Source organism: Gossypium hirsutum, chromosome D02 (assembly GCF_007990345.1).
Source record: "Gossypium hirsutum isolate 1008001.06 chromosome D02, Gossypium_hirsutum_v2.1, whole genome shotgun sequence".
NCBI lineage: Eukaryota > Viridiplantae > Streptophyta > Magnoliopsida > Malvales > Malvaceae > Gossypium > Gossypium hirsutum.
The window spans coordinates 38644944-38663930 of record NC_053438.1 but is presented as its reverse complement, the minus strand read 5'-3'; the positions used below and the strand labels follow the sequence as shown (position 1 = coordinate 38663930).

At 32.6% G+C, this 18987-nt stretch overlaps 1 protein-coding gene across 1 annotated transcript; it reads right to left on the bottom strand.

Annotated features, from left to right (window-relative positions):
• Positions 1-12497: 12497 nt before the first annotated feature.
• Positions 12498-15291, bottom strand: LOC107886263 (protein NRT1/ PTR FAMILY 3.1). Its single transcript, XM_016810161.2, has 4 exons — positions 14786-15291; positions 14482-14699; positions 13625-14184; positions 12498-13511 (listed from the first exon to the last, which is right to left on the bottom strand). Exons 1-4 carry the CDS (start codon positions 14925-14927, stop codon positions 12650-12652), a joined length of 1782 nt encoding a protein of 593 aa, XP_016665650.2. The 5' UTR covers positions 14928-15291; the 3' UTR covers positions 12498-12649.
• Between the last annotated feature and the right edge of the window lie 3696 nt (positions 15292-18987).

Below are 18987 nucleotides of genomic sequence, written 5' to 3'. Positions count from 1 at the left end.
TATATGGCATTATCCTAATACTAAAAGCCTTTACTTTTCTAAGAAGCCAAGCTAATTCTCGGCCCCCATCTGATTCTAATTCATATTTTAAGCTCAGCATGTCGGTTTAAACTGCTAGGGCTTGCAAATGGTCAGCTACTTCCCGTACTTGAGTCACAACTTTACCCATAATGTGATCTCTATCCCTAATCTGACCTTGAGAGCGTTAGAGTTGCTCTTTCCAGTATTCATTGTTTGCTTCAAGAAGCTCAACTCAAAGTTCACATTTTTGCAATGTGGTCTCGAGCTCTTCTATATTTCCCTTCAACTCTTCAATCTTATTTAGGCTTGATTTCAACTCAATTGCAGAGTTGCGACTAGGATATTGATGTAGTGACCTTTCTAATTCTATTACCTGAGCTCTCATCCCAACCTTTTCATTCTGGTTTTCTAGCAAATCCTTTTTAAAAGCATCTTCTCGAACCCGAGCATCTTGGATTTTTTTTCCACTGATCAGCTCTAATCTTTTCTTCTTTGATCTCTTACCGCCTCTATTATGATGTTTTACCCCACCCGGCAATCTTTATCGACAAGCGCAAGTTATTATAATCTGTATTTAGATTGTTCAAGTCTTCTTCAGCCTTATTCTTTCCTTTTTTCATTTTCTCGGCTTCTAACTTCTAAGCGTCGACGTCTAATCCTAGCCGCATCTTTTCCTCTTCCAACTGTTCTATCATTTTCCCCAGATCCGAACTCCTCTTTTCAAATTCTTACTTTATAATTTCTAACTTAGACAGGATCACTTGTAAGTGCTCTTCTATCGGTCGAGTGTTTTCTTGACTTGACATAGGGACATTGTCATTAACTCTTTTACCCCACCACCAATCATATTCGGGGGTCGACATGGGGTTTGTAGAAAATCTTTTCATTTTGTGGATTTGGTTCCAAGCATTCGATATTTGACAAACCTTCTTCTTATAATTATCACCCTTGTACGCAAACTCAAACCGAGCCAACCCTTGTGTTATATGTATAAACTACCTCGACCTATACTGTCTCAATACAAGTAGAGGGGCATATCCAATCGCTCTCCATATCCTGAGCAGAGGGACCTAGTCAAAGTCTCCATATTGATACAAAATCTCATCAGGGGTCATCCAAGAGGCCCTCCATTCGACGTCTTCTTCTTGGAGACCCTAGAGAATTGTCATCCACTTTTCTTCCAAAATGTTGTCTCGCCTTTGGGTAGCCACTAACTCTTTCAACGGAGAGTAGTTCTCGGAGAATACTCAATAAGAAACATTTTCTACCTTTCAACAGTGTATATGGAAACATGCTAACAAGAGTTGTGCACCCCGATAAACCTTCTTTCACCCACACTTTGGCATACACCCAAAGATCTGAAAGTTTCAGCCAAAATTACTGGGACGAGCGTGACCTTTTTGTCAAGTCGGTTAAATAAATCTGAAACCGTCTCATCTATGTGTGTTAATACTTTAGGGAAGAAGACCAACCCGTAAATACTCAAGGAGAAGACATCGACTCTTTTATTCAAATCCATATGTGCCAAGATCAAATCCAGTAAACTTTTCCAAGAGATGCATTTACTATCTCCCTTTTGCTTAATTCAGGCTGTGACCCATTGCTCACTCATCCCTATTATGCTAATTAGCTTTTTTAAGAAAGTTGGGACACTGGCAGCTCTAGAATAAGATTTTTCGGCTTGGATCCTAAAAGTAAAGTAGTTATAGACGGGATTCTAATATTGGGCCAGAGCTCGGAACAAGTACTTATCCTCTTTGACATCGAGTAAATAAGGAAAATCACCATAGTTACTATAGAATAACTGCTTGGTTTCATCATCCCATTGGTCCCATACCTCTTTCAACTCTTGGAGATTATTCTGAGTCACACTGATGCGAGTGAAATTCTATAATTCTGACACATACCCCTCCGTCAGGTTGTCACCCTTCTCTTATTGTGTCTTCTCGAACCATATTTGGACGACCGCATTGTCTTCCACTATCAAGAAATCTCTTTTCCATTACAAGCTCTCTATTTAGCAACTAAACATGAATCAACACCCTTTTCCTGTGATGAAAATGCAATGTAATCACAGCCAAAACAAAACGAAACAAGTTAGTACATTTCATACAAAGCTAGAATTCAAAGCAAGAAATAATAAATAGAACACCTATTTGGGTGACCACTAGAGGTTTGGTATGGTTCTACCTAGGGTAAGTTCTTAGGGCTCATTATATGCAGTTCAGTTCTAAAGTAAGGGTACTTGAACCGCCAGATTCCTTGATCTTCACCCATTATAGGCTCATACAGACCGAGTTCAGTTCAGGGGAATATATTACCCTATGGTTATACAGAGAAAGATCTCACAAAGACACAGGTACGAATGTATCTCGAAATTGATCCACTATCCTACACGGAGGTGAAGACCTCACGAATGAATCGTTTCTTATTCCTACTTAAGAAGGGCAAAATCGAACAATTATGCAATGCAATATACGGAAAACACACAAAAATAAACTTTTGAACCAATGAAATAAATATACTAGATTGTTATACAACTTGAGATATCAAAACATGAAGGATGAAATGTAATAAAAGGATCGTAAATTTAAACCAAATTATCAATTTTCGACAAAAAGACCAAAAAGTAATCAACTCACGGCTTGAATCTCTTATTTTTTTCCTCCTTAGCGAAGTCGCCAAGCTGTCAAAACCTTTTTTGAAATCGGCTTTTTATTTTAAAATGAAAAATAGAGTCGCCACCAATCACTTTTAGAAGTTGTGATCGGGTCACCTCATAATTTGATCATTTTAATAAGGGGTTTGATTTACTAAAACAATGTTTCTTGGTCTAAAAAATCCAGAAAATGGGTTCGGGAGTCGGTTACGCACGAGGAAGGATTAGCACCCTCGTAACGCCCAAAATTGGTGCCTAGTTGACTACTTAGTGTCTTAATGTCGGAAGTTAAAAATGCGAAGAGAAATTAAACTACAATCCCTCTTTGTTTGCATGATGTTCTTTAAAACCAATTAGCTAAATTAAATTTTACAAAAAGGCCTTATTACGAGTTAGTCGAGGAGAAAAGATCGTACCCTGTAAGTTAGGACACAATGCATTGAATCCTCGAAAACAAAAACAATCACCATTTGATCTTATTTTAAATCTTGTTTTTTATTTTTTAGAAAAATAAAGAAATAAAATTGATATTTGATTACTTCGGTTTTAGAAATATGTCATACTCCGTAAGTTAGGAGCACAACTCCTCCAATCCCAAAAATAATGAACATTGCCTCGTTTTTGAGTATTTCTTATACGTTTGATAAAACGAAAATGATATACATTTAATTTATTTGGGCATAGGGTAAAAATGAATGAATATATGACGGTATAGTAATTAATAGAATAAAACAAAATAGTGATGAGAAAAATGAAATGATATTAGAATGATAAATAAATGAATATGAAAAATCGACTAAAAAAGTAAGATAAAAATGCCATGCTAGGTAATAATGATAATGCGACATCAATTTGTAGTAATAATGGCATAATAATAATACTCATAATAAAATATAAAAGTATAATAATAAATCATAATAATATGCATAATAAAATAATAATGATAATAACAAAATGTGCAAATAAAAGAATAAAGAACACTATAATTTTTAAATACAAAAAGAGTAAGAAATAAATAAATACATAAATAAATAAATAGAATAAATTTTTTTATGAAAGATTAAAATTAAATAAACCAAGGACTGAATTAGAATTAAAATGAAATTAAAAGTATAAATTGTGATAAAATAAGTACATAAAAGACTAAAATGAAAAGCGCGAAAACACACAGGGACTAAATGAGAAATTATCCCAATCCTCAAGATACGCGTCTTTTCTCCAGGAGATCAGCGAACGGAGGACCTAATTGAAAGCGAGATACAACTGAATGGCAAAATTTCTAAAAAGAAATAATAGTGAAATTGGGACTAAATTAAAACAACCCAAAAGGTGGAAGGACCAAGAGTGCAAATAACCCCCTAGAAAAACACGTGGATCTTAGGGGTGGTTCGGGTCAAATCTCGAGTTGCATCAAAATGACGCCGTTTTGGGCATCTAAGGCCAATCCCAAAACGGTGCCGTTTCGCGAGCCTATAAAAACCAAAAATCTTTCAAAAAAATCATTTTGTTTAGGGTTTTTTTTTTAATTTGAGAGCTCTTTTTTGCTCTCGATTTTTTTGTACGACCAAACGGACGGCAGACTTTCGCCGTGACAACCGGTCATCAGCGACGGCGATCGTCGCCTCCGGTGGCTAGAATTTTTAAAAAATCTTATTTTTTTATTTTATTTTAAAAAAACTAAATCAGAGGTGATTTCCTCTATATTTAAAAAAACAGAAAAGGAAAAGAGGCTTTCGGCCTCCTGGGTACGTCCTTCTCACGCCCTCTCCTCCGACAGAGCCCCAGCGAATCCAGAGGGAATCAAGTGCTCCTCCACATCGAAGATGGGTCGTTTCTTTGAGGACGACGAACTCGTTCGCCCACGACGACGGCTCAACAAAATCGGTAAGGGATTTTTATTTTATTTTCATTTTTATATTTTTTTGAGAATATAAATGTTGAATAAAAATCTATGTAACAACCCGGTTTTAGTTAAATCGGAACAGTGGTTTTGGAACCACAAATCTGAGGTAGTAAAATTATTTTAATATTATTTTTAGTAATTATAGTATGTTATTTATTAGGTGTGAAAATTTCGTGATTTAATTTTACCGATTGGTTAGTTAATTTGATAAAAGGACTTAATCGTGTAAATTACAAAAGTTGCATACTATTTGTTTAAAGTGCTTAATTTCTATGGTTTATTAAACCAAAGGTCCTTATGATGTTATTATGCCATTGATAAGGTTAATGGACATTAATGGCCTTATATTTGATGATTAAATAGTTTAATAACTAAGGATAAAATAGTAAATTATGTATTAATGTGTATTTAATAAAACAAAACATAAAAATTAGTGATATTATTCATCTTTCTCACCGAACATCAAAAGAAGAAAGACCATTTGAAGCATTTTAGGGTTCGGCCCTTTGCATTCTTGATTTAGGTATGTTTTAAGCTCAGTTTTTGATGATTTTTACTTTTTTGAGATCGTTCCTTCGTATTCTAGCTAGCCCATGCTATAATTTTTGGATTGGTTAATGAATTTGTGAGTTTCCATTGATGATAGCTTTATGTTTTTGTGGTTTGATGATGAAAAATAAATATTTTATGTTAGATTATCATGTTTTATAAAGTGATTTTTGATGAAAATGCAAATTAGGGATTATATTGTGAAATGTGTAAATTGAGTGGTTGAAATGTGAAATAAATGCAAGTTGTGGGCTTCTAGGGACCCTTAATGAATTCGGCTAAGCATGGGTGTGTTGAAATTTTATGTAATTTGTGATTTTGTGAAATAGAGACTAAATTGAATAAATGTGTAACTTAAGGGGCTAAATTGCAAAATTCCCATTTATGTTTTTTGGATGAAATTGAATGAATATGTTTTTAAATAAATTAAATTTGAATTGATTTAGAACAAGAAAGAAAGAAATCGGAGTTAGATATGGGAAAGTCAAAAGTTATCGAGTAATCGATCCAATTCGTCAATTCCGAATACGAGGTAAGTTCGTAAGTAAATAAATGTTTTGAAATTAAATATAAATATTTTATACATTGTCAAATTTGATTAATTATAGATATACATTGTCGAATTTGAATGTTTTATATTTTGCCGAATTCGAATTGTTTTTGGTTATACAATGCTAATATTGAATTGTATATTACATAAGTTGCCGAAATGATTCGTATATGGTTGAACATTGCTGAAAATAATTTTTATATGGTTATACATTGTTGAAATTAAATTGTTTATGAATACAGGATGCCGAATTTAATTTGAATATGATTATACATTCCCAAATTTGATTCTTATATGGTTATATATTGTCGAATTGCTTGGTATATTAATATTCATTGTCAAATTTGATTCATATATGAATATATATATTGCTGAATTGATTGGAGCATTAGATGACTGGTTTCGTGTATGAAATGATTTAATTATGAAGTCGATAACTCATGATGAACCTTAGAAAATGTATTTGGTATAGATGACATGATATTAGTACTTCAAAGGTGTGATTTCGTGTAAGGCCATGTCTGGGACATTGGCATCGAAGTAAGAAAACATGTAAGACCATGTCTGGGACATTGGTATCGTATATGATTCGTATAAGACCCTGTCTGGGACAGTGGCATCTATATGCGTTAACATGTAAGACCATATCCAGGATATGGCATTGTACGAATTTTATATGATTTTTGTGTGTACTTAACAAATTCGAATGTGAATTTGAGTTGAATGACTTAGGTACGTATGAGGTTTACATGTTCATCTGTAAATAAGGTAAGTGAAGTGATTTACTATGGTAATTTGGAATATAATAGATAAATGATTTTATATATGAATGTTATTAGTTAAATTTTAGCCTATTTTGGATTAAATTAAATATGTTCTCGTGTTGAAATAATTGCTTAAGACTTATTGAGCTTTTTAAAGCTTACTTTGTATGTTTTATTATTATTTTATAGATTTTGAAAGCTAGCTCAAGTTCGGGGATCATCCAGGATCATCGTCACACTATCGATCACTATTTCGGTACTTTAAAAGTTTTTATTTTCAACTTATGGCATGTATAGGCTAGTCTTGATAAGATTCATTTTGATTTGTATATATATAGCCATGTGAAAATGGCTTGATAATGATACAAATGATTGAGTATTTTCGGCCATAGTATATAAATGTATGGTGTTTTCGTTATATGTTTAGGTTAAGTAACAAATTAGTTGATGATGTGTTATTACTATAATATATAAGATCCTGTAAGCTAAGATATGTATAAGAGATTGTTTTATATATTGATTGTTAGGTACAGTCGGTGATGGTAAAAGATGACTATGTTTTATAAAAGTTTAATCAGGCACTTGAGCAAGTAAATTGTGTTGGGTTTTAAATTGTTATTTAGTTATGTAATGGTACGTAGTTGAGTTTTTTTTTTTGAAATTGGTATGATCTATAAATGAATAATTGGTTATTCGAATGATTTGATTGTTGATCATATGTTTCTGCTATTGAATCTCTATAAATTTAAAGCATATGTAATATGTTCCAATGGATGTTGGTTGTCTCGAAATTTGAATAATTAAATGGTTACGATTTGGTTAGATTTTAGAGCATGAGTTGTAATAAAGAACTGTGTTAGACTGGGTTGTGTTCGGTAATGCCTCGTAACCCTTTTCGAAGATAGATACGAGTTAGGGGTGTTACAATCTACCTTTTGAATCTATTTTTTTATTCTCGTTTTTTTATTTCTTTTTCTGTATCCCAAAAAATACATTGGATTCGGCTTTTATAGCCGTTCATACATATTTTCACCCACTTTTTTTTACTATTGTTTATTCTTACTATTCATTGTCTTTTTGTTCTTTGCGTGTTGTTGTTGTTGTCCTTGTTCTTTTTTTTCAGGTGGTGGATAACGATGACAATGGCAGAGACAAAAGGCCTCGGGCGGCATGCTTGCGAAGGGATAGGAGCGGCGGTAGCGCCAGAAACCCTAGGTTATTCTAGCTTTCTGTCAGACAGTTTAGGTTACTAAGCCACTGGGCCTTTAGGTTTTTTGGGCTTGTAATTTAAATTTTTTTCTTGTAATTTATTATTGTTTGTAAATTGGGCCCGGGCAAAATTGGGCCATTACAATAATCTAAAATAAAATTATTGGGATTTAATATACTTTATGTTTCTTTCGAATATGAAAACCTGTTAGTCTACTCGAAAAGCTTTTCTCATGGTAAAAGTATTATGGTAATTTTTTGTATTAAGAGGTGAATTATATTTTGTCCATTCTACAAAGAATATATAAGTTAATCCTTTTATGTAAAATATAAATAAAAATTGACCTTTTCGTACAAAAGTTCGCCCATATATGGTGATAAGCGATAGTTTAACTTTTTCAATTTTTTTATATAAGTTATCTGAAATTAAAGGATGATTAGGATTAGATAAAAGCACCATGGAGGCCCCTCTATTAAGAGTCTAGTTGAATTTTTCCCCCTCTGCTAAAAAAATGGCAAAGTAGTACATATATGTATAATTAAATATCAATGATAAATGTTAAAGATAACATGTTTTAACATCATTCTTAATGTATATTTGGATGATTATGCGATGCTAATTGTAAATTTTATACTCCTAATCATTAAATTCATGTTTTAATGCTTAATAGAGCACTTGGGAGCAAAAAGAGTGAAAAACGAGTGAAAATCGAAGCGTTGGAGCAGGCTACAGGAGTCACACGGGCTGAACCATTCCACACGGCCTTGTCGATTTCACAAGATTTCAAATAAACCTGTGGGAAATCACATTTTTCAGATTTTTCGGGCATTCTAAGACATATATATGACAAAAATAAGAAGATAGGAGGAAACCATCAAAGAATATTCAAGAAAACAACTCGAAAAACACCATTGAGGCCGACTTTGAAGCATATTTCCGTCAAGATTAAATAATCTCATTTGAGTTCTTAGGAAGTTATCATGAGTTTCTTTATTTCTTTCGGTTATACTGTCTCTTGGTTGTTTTTATTTTCAAGCATGGACTAATTTTCTAAATACCTAGGAGAGATGAATCTTATGATGAATTCTGTAATTTAATTTTTATTTTACACAATAAATACTTAATTGATTATTCTCAATTATGTGTGCTAAACTCTTGGTTCAATATTTCTAGAGTATTGACCCATGTTCGATGTGCTTAAATCGGAGGTTGAATATGTTAGAGTATGCCCAAAGATCAATCATGAGATGTTTGTAATAACATACTTGATTTATCATGTTTGTTAATAAGGCGTTACCATTATTATTTCAGTTTCTTTTCTGTGTTTATAAATAAACTGCTTTATAATAATGTCCTGAGAATAATATGATTATTCTTAAAAGGTCCTTAGTCAAGTATTATTGTTGGCTAGGACAACAATAATGCATTAAGACTAACATGTAGTTGATTGATGATAAAGAGTTGTCATTGATATGGAATGTCAAAATCGATGCATGAATATGTGTGTTAGAGAACAACATATTGGACTGACTTGTTATGAGTATGTTTCTTGGATTATTATGTAATTGTCACAACATTACTCATAGTGATTAATATGTATATGATCCTCAGACTTGAGATTATCATAATCCCAACATCATGAGTTGTATATTTTGATACAGTCAAACATACACCGTAACTGGTTGTTCTATAAAGGCTGATGTTGGATATACCACGATCTGTGTAGAGGGATGTGGTTGATCGATATAGGATAAGTCCCTCCTACATAATGGGAGTAATATCTTAGGCCACTTGATTGAGTGAGACTAGAAATGCATGGCTATACTCAAATAAGCTGATATGAGATGTCATACTTATTTGTATATCATATTCTACTTAAGATATCAAGGAATATGGAATGGACTATGCAAGTGTGACTATTCCATGACTTGGGTCCAATCCAAAGATAAAGGACTTAAGGATTATTGCATGAAAGGTTAATCATAAAATGTTATGTCAGATCATGATTTCTTGTGACTTAGGTAGCAATGATGCATTGCTAGGTGCCACTCATTGTTTGTAACATTGGAATCATTCTAGTATTACTGCTAACGTTACAAGAACCTACAAGGTCACACCCTATAGTTGAAATGAATGGAATAAAACATAGTTGGTATTGTGTTTGGTTGTCACTTGAATTAAATTAATTATAGAATTAATTTAATTGGGTAATCAAATATCGAATACATTAGATGTACAAGGTTGTTGTACGCATAATGAGAACATGAATTTGGTTTGTATATAAATTCAAATAAATATATAGTTTATCGAAATCATTATTATAATTAATGTAATTATAATTTTCGGTTTAAAAACATTGTTATATTTATTTAATTTTTAGAAATCCTAAAAAGAGATATAAAATCCTATTTTTTCTTTACTTGAGGGGTCTAGCAGCCGTCAAAGCAAAGTCTTTTCCAAAATAGTTTTGGAGATTCCTTCCATTCATTGTCAACTGGGTGGATTATATAGAGGCCGGAGTCACGATAGATTGCGGCTTGGTTCGATAGTAGATCAGATTACTCATTGCCGAGGCATCACTGTCTACTCAGAATAAAGATTCGGTAATTTTGAAACCTTTATTTCACCCCGATCGTTCCTCACACATGGATCTATGGTTAGAATCGCCGGATGTTTTATTTTTTCGCTGTGCCGTAGGGGTGCCGGCATACCAACAGAATAGACTCTGTTTAAGAGTAGATTTTGCATAGTTGAGTAGAGTTGCATGCAATCCTAGAAATAGGATGGCATAAATCTATCAAATTAGAATCAAATCTAATATGGGAATCTATGACATGAGTTAATGCGATAATAAGGGTTTTAGTTAGAGGGAAATTTCAATTAATCAACCTAGAGTTAGTTGCTCTTATGCTCGAAAGAGATATTAGCATAATTTAAGGATTTCTACGGATCAAGATACTAAGTAAAGAAATTGCGTAATTTAGATTGATAGTGACAAATGAAATCTAGGTGATTTTTTTCCTGAATGTTGTTTCGCTTCTTGGTTGTTAATCGATTATTTTCATGATATGTTCTTTGTCATGTTCGTTAGTTAATTAATTTAGTTAATTTTAGTTCTTATTCAATCACTCGAATTATTCGGTTAAATAATAGAAAGACGATAATTACTAGTACTTTTAGTTTAGTCTTCGTGGAAACGATATCTTTACTTATCGTAGCTATACTATTAATTGGTAAGTGCACTTGCCTCAGACAAATTTTTAGTTAGTTTCACAACGCATCAACTAAACTGATCATTTTATTAAAAATTTCATTTATTTCTACTCTTAAATGCTTTTGTTGCTGACAAAAGAACCAACCATTTACACATAGCGTGTCATACGTACATCATGTTGATGTGATAATATTTTTTTTAAAAAAATTCTAAAATAAATAATTTTTTATAATTATTTTTATAACCACATCCAAAATGAGCCAAACATATGATTTTCATGGTTCATTTCATCGTAGATATTGTTTTTCAAAAAAAATTATAAAAACATAGAGAATTATAAAAAAAACTTATTTAAAATTTATTAAGAATTATAAGAAATTATAAAAAATGATTAAAATTTTTAAAATTATATATATACAAGGGTTTAAAGAATTCAAATATATACATACACAAATATGTATAATTATGTATAATTAATTAATAATTATTTAGGAAACAACTCGAGAATGAACTCAAATAAAAGGTTGTTTATGCTCATTTGGACCTAGACAACCATTTGTTTAAGTTCATTTTGGACATTCTTTTAAATAATCATTAAATAGTTCAAAACAATTTATAATTTCTTATAAATTTTAATAAACTTTAAATAATTTTCTATTCTTTTAAAATAGTTATTAAATTTTAATTTATTTTTGAGATTTTTTAATATTTAAATATTTATTGACGTAGCAAAATATGTCACATCAATATGAGGTACACATGGCACACCACATGTCACTCTTTAGTTGCTCTGTTAGTCTTTTCATCACTTAAAAGTAGAGATTAGTTGAACTTTTAACAAAATGACTAGTCTGCATTTTGATCTAACATGTAAGAACCAATTTGCTCTTTTTTGAGTAAATGGACAAAATGTAATCTAACTCTTAGTACGTGGGCCACTATAGTACTTTTACTTTATCTTAAAGATGGCAAAACCCGAATCGTCAATGGATTTTAAGCCGATCTGCTACAAATGGAGTGAATTTTTTTTCTTTTGGAAAGTGAATGTGGAGCGGGGCTGGGGTGGATTTTTGTTTTGGATAGTGGGTATAAAGCAGTTATAATAATTACTTATCTTGCCTCACTCTATTCCATTATATGAAATTATCGTATTATTTTTGTATATATATAATTATTAAAAGGGTAAAAATGTAGTAAAGTGCTATAAAAAATACCTATGTTTTACGTTTAAATAAGCTTTTTGAAGAATTATATTTAAATATTTTACTTGACTTTAAAATGATTAAAAATTTTAAAGATAGTAGCAAAAATGAAATTGAAACGAAGCGGGATGGGATGGGACGAAACAGAGCAGAGATGGATATATCCAACATACATAGAGGTGATACTAGTTTTCAAGATTATAAATCGATAATAAAGTAGGGTGGGTGAAAAAGAGAATATGTCAACTAATCACTTAACAACACATGGATGAAACTTTTAATCAAATGATCAATTTACACTTTTTTTTTCTAACATACAATAATTAATTTATTAATTTTTAATAGAAGGGCAAAATACAATCTACATGTAGACACCTACACCCATCAAACGCATGAAGCATGAACGAGGAGAAGCACAAAAAGACTGACAAACAAACAAACAAGGCTCAAGGTCACCGTTGCCTGCATATACCTGCTTATTGAAAATCTAATTCAAGTTTCTTGTACAAGCTAATTAAGTTTTATATAATACATATATATAAGACTGTTCCTTTCTCATGCTAAGGGAAAGACGCAGTTAAACCTGGGTAGTGAGTTCAACCCCCTCAACATGTTCTGTTTTGTGGCTGAGAGGCTTGAAAGTATAAAATTTTGCACATATTAAGTAGTATACAATGTTTAGAGCTTGCAAAAGTGTGAGCAACCAATAGAAATACTCCAACTTCCCCTTATTCAAGTTTCTATTAGGAAGCCAGTCGGAATACTTGTGGACTAGCGTAACCAAAAGTGTGCTTGTGTAGTCCCCAGCGGATATGGATGTCCAGAACAAAGCAGTGGCGGTGCTCCTCATGCTCTCGGGAGCTTGGTTATAGAAAAATTCGAGGTGGCCAATTACCATGAACGCCTCGGCAATGCCATGAAGGCTATACTGCGGGACAAGCCAAAATACTGAGATGGGAATTGTAGATTCGGGGCTGTCAATCAGGCCACTAGCCGAGGCTGCATGCTTTCTCTTCACTTCAACGAATCCAGCGACCATAGTTGCTATTATTGCGATGAAAAAGCCAATGGCCATCCGCTGCAAGAAGTTTATGCCCCGTTCAAGGCCTGTGATCCTCCGTGCAACACGAACCAATAGGCGATCATATAAGACTATAGTGATGAGCACTGATAACATGCCGAAGACAGACATAGAAGCAGAGGGAATTACAAAAGACTTGGTCAGGTGTCTTTCCATTGTGTTGGCTTGTTGCAATGAAAATGTGTTCTGTTGAGCATTGGATGTGGCAAATAGAATACCAGCTGCCCAAATTGGTAGCATCCTCAATATAGATTTTAATTCTTCAACTCTATGGACAGTGTTCAGTCTCCAGAAATTGGGTTTTTCTGATGACTTGAGACTATCTTCTTCAGTGACAATGGCAGCCTTATCCAGAAATCTACACAGGTGGATTAGTCAGTTAGAATAGAAGTACGAGTTTAGATTTTCAATAGAAACTGAATAAATTTAAATCATATGATATGAAATCAGGGCAGGCAAGTGGCAACTTACTTGAGTTGCTTTGTATGGTGAAGCAAACCGTCTGTGGAAATGGATGCATCGAGCTCCTCGTTGACATACAAAAACTTAGGATCAGAAATCGAGGGAATCTTTCTCTTCCTAAAAGCGGCAACAGAGACCTGTAAGACACGAGTATGGGGACTGCCGGCAGGATCCAGATTTCGGTAAAGAGGGTAACCAATGAGGAATACAATTATGGACAAAGCCATGGCTAAGGTAGGAATTCCAAGGCCCCAGCTCCATCCTACATTGTCTTGAATATACACAAGCACAGTTGATGCCAGTAATATTGAGACTCCCAATGCAAAGTAATACCAATTAAAGAAAACCCACGTTTTCTTAGGCTGCGTAGGATCCTCCTCAACGAATTGCTCTGCCCCAAACGCCGCCACGCATGGCCGGATCCCGCCTGATCCTAAGGCTGCGAATAGAAGAGACAGGTAGAGAACAGCCATTTGACTCCCATTGGCTTCTTGGCAAACTTGGTCACCTGCACATGGCGGTGGCCGTAGCTGTGGCAGTGCTGCTGAGAGTGTTAGGACTATCATTCCCTGTTCACATCATCAGATCAGATGAGATCAGATTGTAGTTTTTTTAACAGACAAGAGACCGTCAATCTAATTAATTTTTCTTTTATGGAAAATCAGTCTAATTAATTTTGTCAATATTAGACACTTGCTTTTTTTACTAAAAAGAGAGATTGAATCATTTCTTGGAATGTTCCGACTATATAAGTAAACTGTAAAATTGATGCTTCTTGTCCTCCAACTACACACACAGGTAGGTAAATCGAAAACCCTCAGTATTCAGAACGGAAAATCTCTATGGAAAAAGGCAACCATTCTTACTGCTAGGTATATGGCCGTTGAGACAGTGATGGTCCAAAATTTCCCAGCATAGGAATCAGCAATGAAAGCCCCAAGCAATGGCGTCAAGCTCGAGGTACCATTGAAGTTGGTCACGGTGTTGGCTGCTTTTGTTAAGGGCATATGAAGCTGCTGTGTCAAGTAGTTAACCATGTTTTTACTGAAGCCCACCATTGCCAATTTCTCGCATATCTCGTTTACTGGAACATACACGATGAAGTAATTAGCCATACCAGAAATAAATAAATAAATAATCTAGGATTCCAACAGTTGTCAAAAAGCTTACGTAAGATGAAGGGCATCGTCTTAATTCCACCCTTTTCGTTATCATTGACAAATGCCTTGCTCTGCTTATCATCGGCATTTCCGGAAGTAGCAAAGCTATCTTTGTTTTCCGGAGTTGCAGTCGCCATGCTGTGGTTTTCCATAAAATTCAGCTAGCAAGCTCAATGTTTTGAAGGCTGCCCTACTTATCCAATGCGAAATTTGATACCATAAATGCGATTGGCCCTTGAGCGTGAACTTTGGTCAGAAGGATGAAGAAAAGAAAACAGAAACTTAACTTGCAAAGGTCAAACAAAGCAACAACAACAGAAACAAGACTCTTTCTTCGAGACTAACCTTGCCTTCCTTGGACTAAAGCTTATATAGTATACATTTTTTGTCGTTGTTCTCTTGTGTTCACTTTGCATTATTGGGATGGGAGAATGACTCACTCACGGAACTGCACACTTGATGTCATGTTCGAGAAATGAGCAAATAACAGTCGATTTAGGGGGTCTATTAATTATCGAAACGTATTTGTAATTTATTTTATTTTATAAATCCATAAAAACAAGGAGAGTGGTAGGGAGGGCAAATTACAAAAAAAAAAACCCTATTTTTTTTAAATTTATCGAAATGGGCTCGGTATTTTATTATTTACCGGAATGTGCCATTTTTTCCGAAATCGCGTCCACGTCAAATGTGAAAAGTGAAATTATATTTTGACCCAATTGAAAAGTGATAAAATTTTAATTTAATTTAGTTTTTAAAAATTAAAAAATATAAATTATTCAAATAATAAAATTACATTTTTTAGCATAAACATTAAAATTTAATTTTGATACCCTAAAAAATTTTTCTACCTTCACCTTAGGTAGTGAGATAATTTTTGAATTTTAATATTACAGTCATTCAATTATAGTCTCACAACAGTTCCACGTTGGTTGCCTTATTGATAATTAGATATCCTTGTTAAGTTCAAATCAATTTATGTAAAAGGTTTTAACTGGTGAAATGCTAGCTCAACGTATGGGGTAATATATAGATAAATAAATTTATAATTGCAGGGAGAGTCCAAAAATCTGAAAACCAAAAATTTTCTCATCTACTTCTGTTCTGTGTCGGAATTGTGAAAATAAAATAAGGGCGGAAAGATGACATTGCTTTAGCAGGTTTTGGTTATGTCGGTGAAAATTGAGGTTTTAATCTTTTGAGAATTTTAGTTGTAAGTTTTATAGTAAGTAAATTATATGAGGTGAGTTAATTATAAATGTAAATATGAAAATATATATAGAAAATTTTCAAACCATAATCAACGTATATATGCATAGACTACAATATATGTGGTAAGCAAAGCAAAAATTCAATAATAAGTAAATAGAGGAATGTTTTAAGCTTAATATAATATTTGATATTTGAACTTGATAATTTTTTTTAATTTGACATTTAAAATTTTTGTTGTCTAATTTAGTATCTAAACTTGATACCTTTTACTTTTTGAGAGTTCAGTTTGGTACTTAAACTTCACTCTTTTTCCTAATTTGGTACTTTTTTTTCCATTTGGTACTTGTAAACGTTTTACAAATTACTCCAATACACTAACAATATTATTTTTTTTATGAAGTAGTAAAAATAATCAATGTATGACTGACATGTTACAGATGATATGATATTTTTTGTATTTTATATATTCAATTTCTTTTAGTTTTATTTACTTAATTAATTATTTTACTAATTGAAATAATGTATTTCTTTTAATTTGGGATTTTAAAATTATTTTTCTTATTTAATATTAATTCATTGAGCATAGCCCAATACCTATTTTTTTAACATGAATTTCTTCTAATATTGACAATATTTTTGTAGCATAAAAAAAATTTAACACCGTTAGTATTTTGCGTAATTCGTATTACATTTAATAAATTTAGGTATTAAATTGAACCTAAAAAAAGCTTAAGTACCAAATTAGAAAAAAAAATGCTAACTTTAAGTACCAAATTGGCCCCCAAAAAAGTTTAGGTACCAAATTAGGAAAAAATTCAAGTTCAAATACCAAATTGTGCAAAAAAAAAAATTAAGTACTAAATTAAGAAAAAATGTTAAGTTTAAGTACCAAATGTTATATTAAGCCAATGTTTTAATTATTTACTTATAATGATAAGCAAAACAAAGTAAAAATTCAATAGTTATCAATTTACCATTTAAATTACTTTATAAAATTCATATTTATTATCATATTTCTTAAAAATTTCTTGATTCATTTTATTGTAGTCAAATATATAAATGTTTCATAATAATGTTATACACGGCAATAATGGCAAGCGAAGCAAAAATTTTGATGTTTATGTTCACTTTATTATTGTTAAAAACAATTATGGAGAAATTGGAATAATGATTATTAACGAAAAATTGGACTCAAACTAACTAATGGTAATTAAGGAAAATTGGACTAATGATAATTAAGGAAAGAAAAGAAAAGAAAAATCAGTATTCAACCATACATGAGTGCCTATAAGTACCATTCTTGCACGATAAATGAACACATTAAACGGATGATTAAGTTAAATGTAGTATAAAGTGTTAAAAATAAAAAATTGGAAATTTGGCATCGGGGAGTGCCCACTTCCTCCTCACCAAATTTGTGGGGAGGTAATTTTCATATTTAGGTGTTGGCAATTTATTAAATCTTATATTTGGGATATGTTGACTATTTGATGAATATTTACCCCGTTAATGAATATTAAACTGCTAGGGAATTCAAATATCTGTAATTTATTTAGATCGAAATTCCTTAATGCAATCTCTTGGATTAAGAACTTTAGATTGGATCTTGATTGTGATGTTGAGCCGCCAATAGTCCATATTTATTGTGTATCGTATTATTTCATTGAATGTAATGCCATGAATTCATTTACCTTATTCAATCCATATTGCTCAATGCAAAAGAAAAGGGTAATGACTTAGACACGAAGAAGGGGTACTTACTCCATTTACACAGACAAACCAACTCAAAGTAATAACAATGAACATCCATCACTCATGTGCAAACATATCATCTTTATAGAATGTGGATACTTACCATGAACAAAAATATAAACAAAGGCATTACACACGCACATGGAAGTAAGAAGGAACTCTCTAGAAAATGCAGCAAGTTTAAACAACATGGCTTTTGCCCTTATCTCAAGAGCCATCAAGAGTGTCTTGAACCATAATATAGATAGTTAAACTTATCAGATCACTATACCAAAAAACTAAACAAGCTTGTAGAAAACATTAGCAAAAAACTCAAAATCGGGAAGTTTTCTTCCTTACACTCTAAACTGACCCTAAAGCATGCAACTCCAAGGTCATGTAAATAACCATGAATATAACCTAAAGTTCACCGATGTTTGCCAGGGGCTAAAACAATGAAGGAGTTGGCTGAGTACAACAAACCCAAATCTTCAAGCAAGCCTCAGGTCTCAGGTTTTCAGAGAGAAAAGGTGCAGAGAAAATTTGAAAGAAATTATGAATGCAATAGAAAACGTAAAACTTGCTCAATAAGCCAATACTAACTTTATACAGATAAACATGGAAGGTAGGTTTAGTGGATAAGTCAGATTATCCCACTAAACCCCCTCGATTCCTATGATTAATCACTTTCTCTCTCATCATAAATGTGAGTCTTATCAACTAAAGTAACTTAGTTCTCTTCTAACCAATTTTCATTTGTCTAACTAAATTGCTCAACAAAAATAATAATATAATAATAAAATAATGAATAGTTTTTTCAAACTAATGACTTAACATAATCTTCTAACAGTTGGGGTGGCGCATACTCCATAAAAGAGCCCACCAAACCAGTAAGCTCGGCAAACTCAAACTTCGCCCAAAGGCGCATTCATGGAATCTATGTACTTAGCCAAATATAACACCTTACCCACTAAGAATTTACTCTAAATACCATACATCAACAACAATAACTGGATACTAGGACTTTGTCGGGTTGGAAGTCACAATTATCCTTAACTTAGGTAATTCGTCCCTAAAATTCATACCTAAAAATAACTGAGGATACTGATCTTTCATTAGGCTTTCTCTTTCCCAAGTAGCTTCTTCAATACTATGATTCCTCCATAACACTTTAACCAAGGGAATTCTTTTATTTCCCAGCTACTTTACTTCCCTGGAAAGAATACAAATAGGTTCTTTTTCACATGACAGGTTTAGTTCAACCTCTAG

Excerpts from the sequence above, each read along its gene's own strand:
- LOC107886263 (XM_016810161.2), bottom strand. The coding sequence starts at position 14,927 with ATGGAAAACCACAGCATGGCGACTGCAACTCCGGAAAACAAAGATAGC. Across the intron at positions 14,700-14,785 it reads GACGATGCCCTTCATCTTAC|TAAACGAGATATGCGAGAAA; the intron begins GTAAGCTTTTTG and ends TGTATGTTCCAG. Across the intron at positions 14,185-14,481 it reads CAACGGCCATATACCTAGCA|GGAATGATAGTCCTAACACT; the intron begins GTAAGAATGGTT and ends TGATGTGAACAG.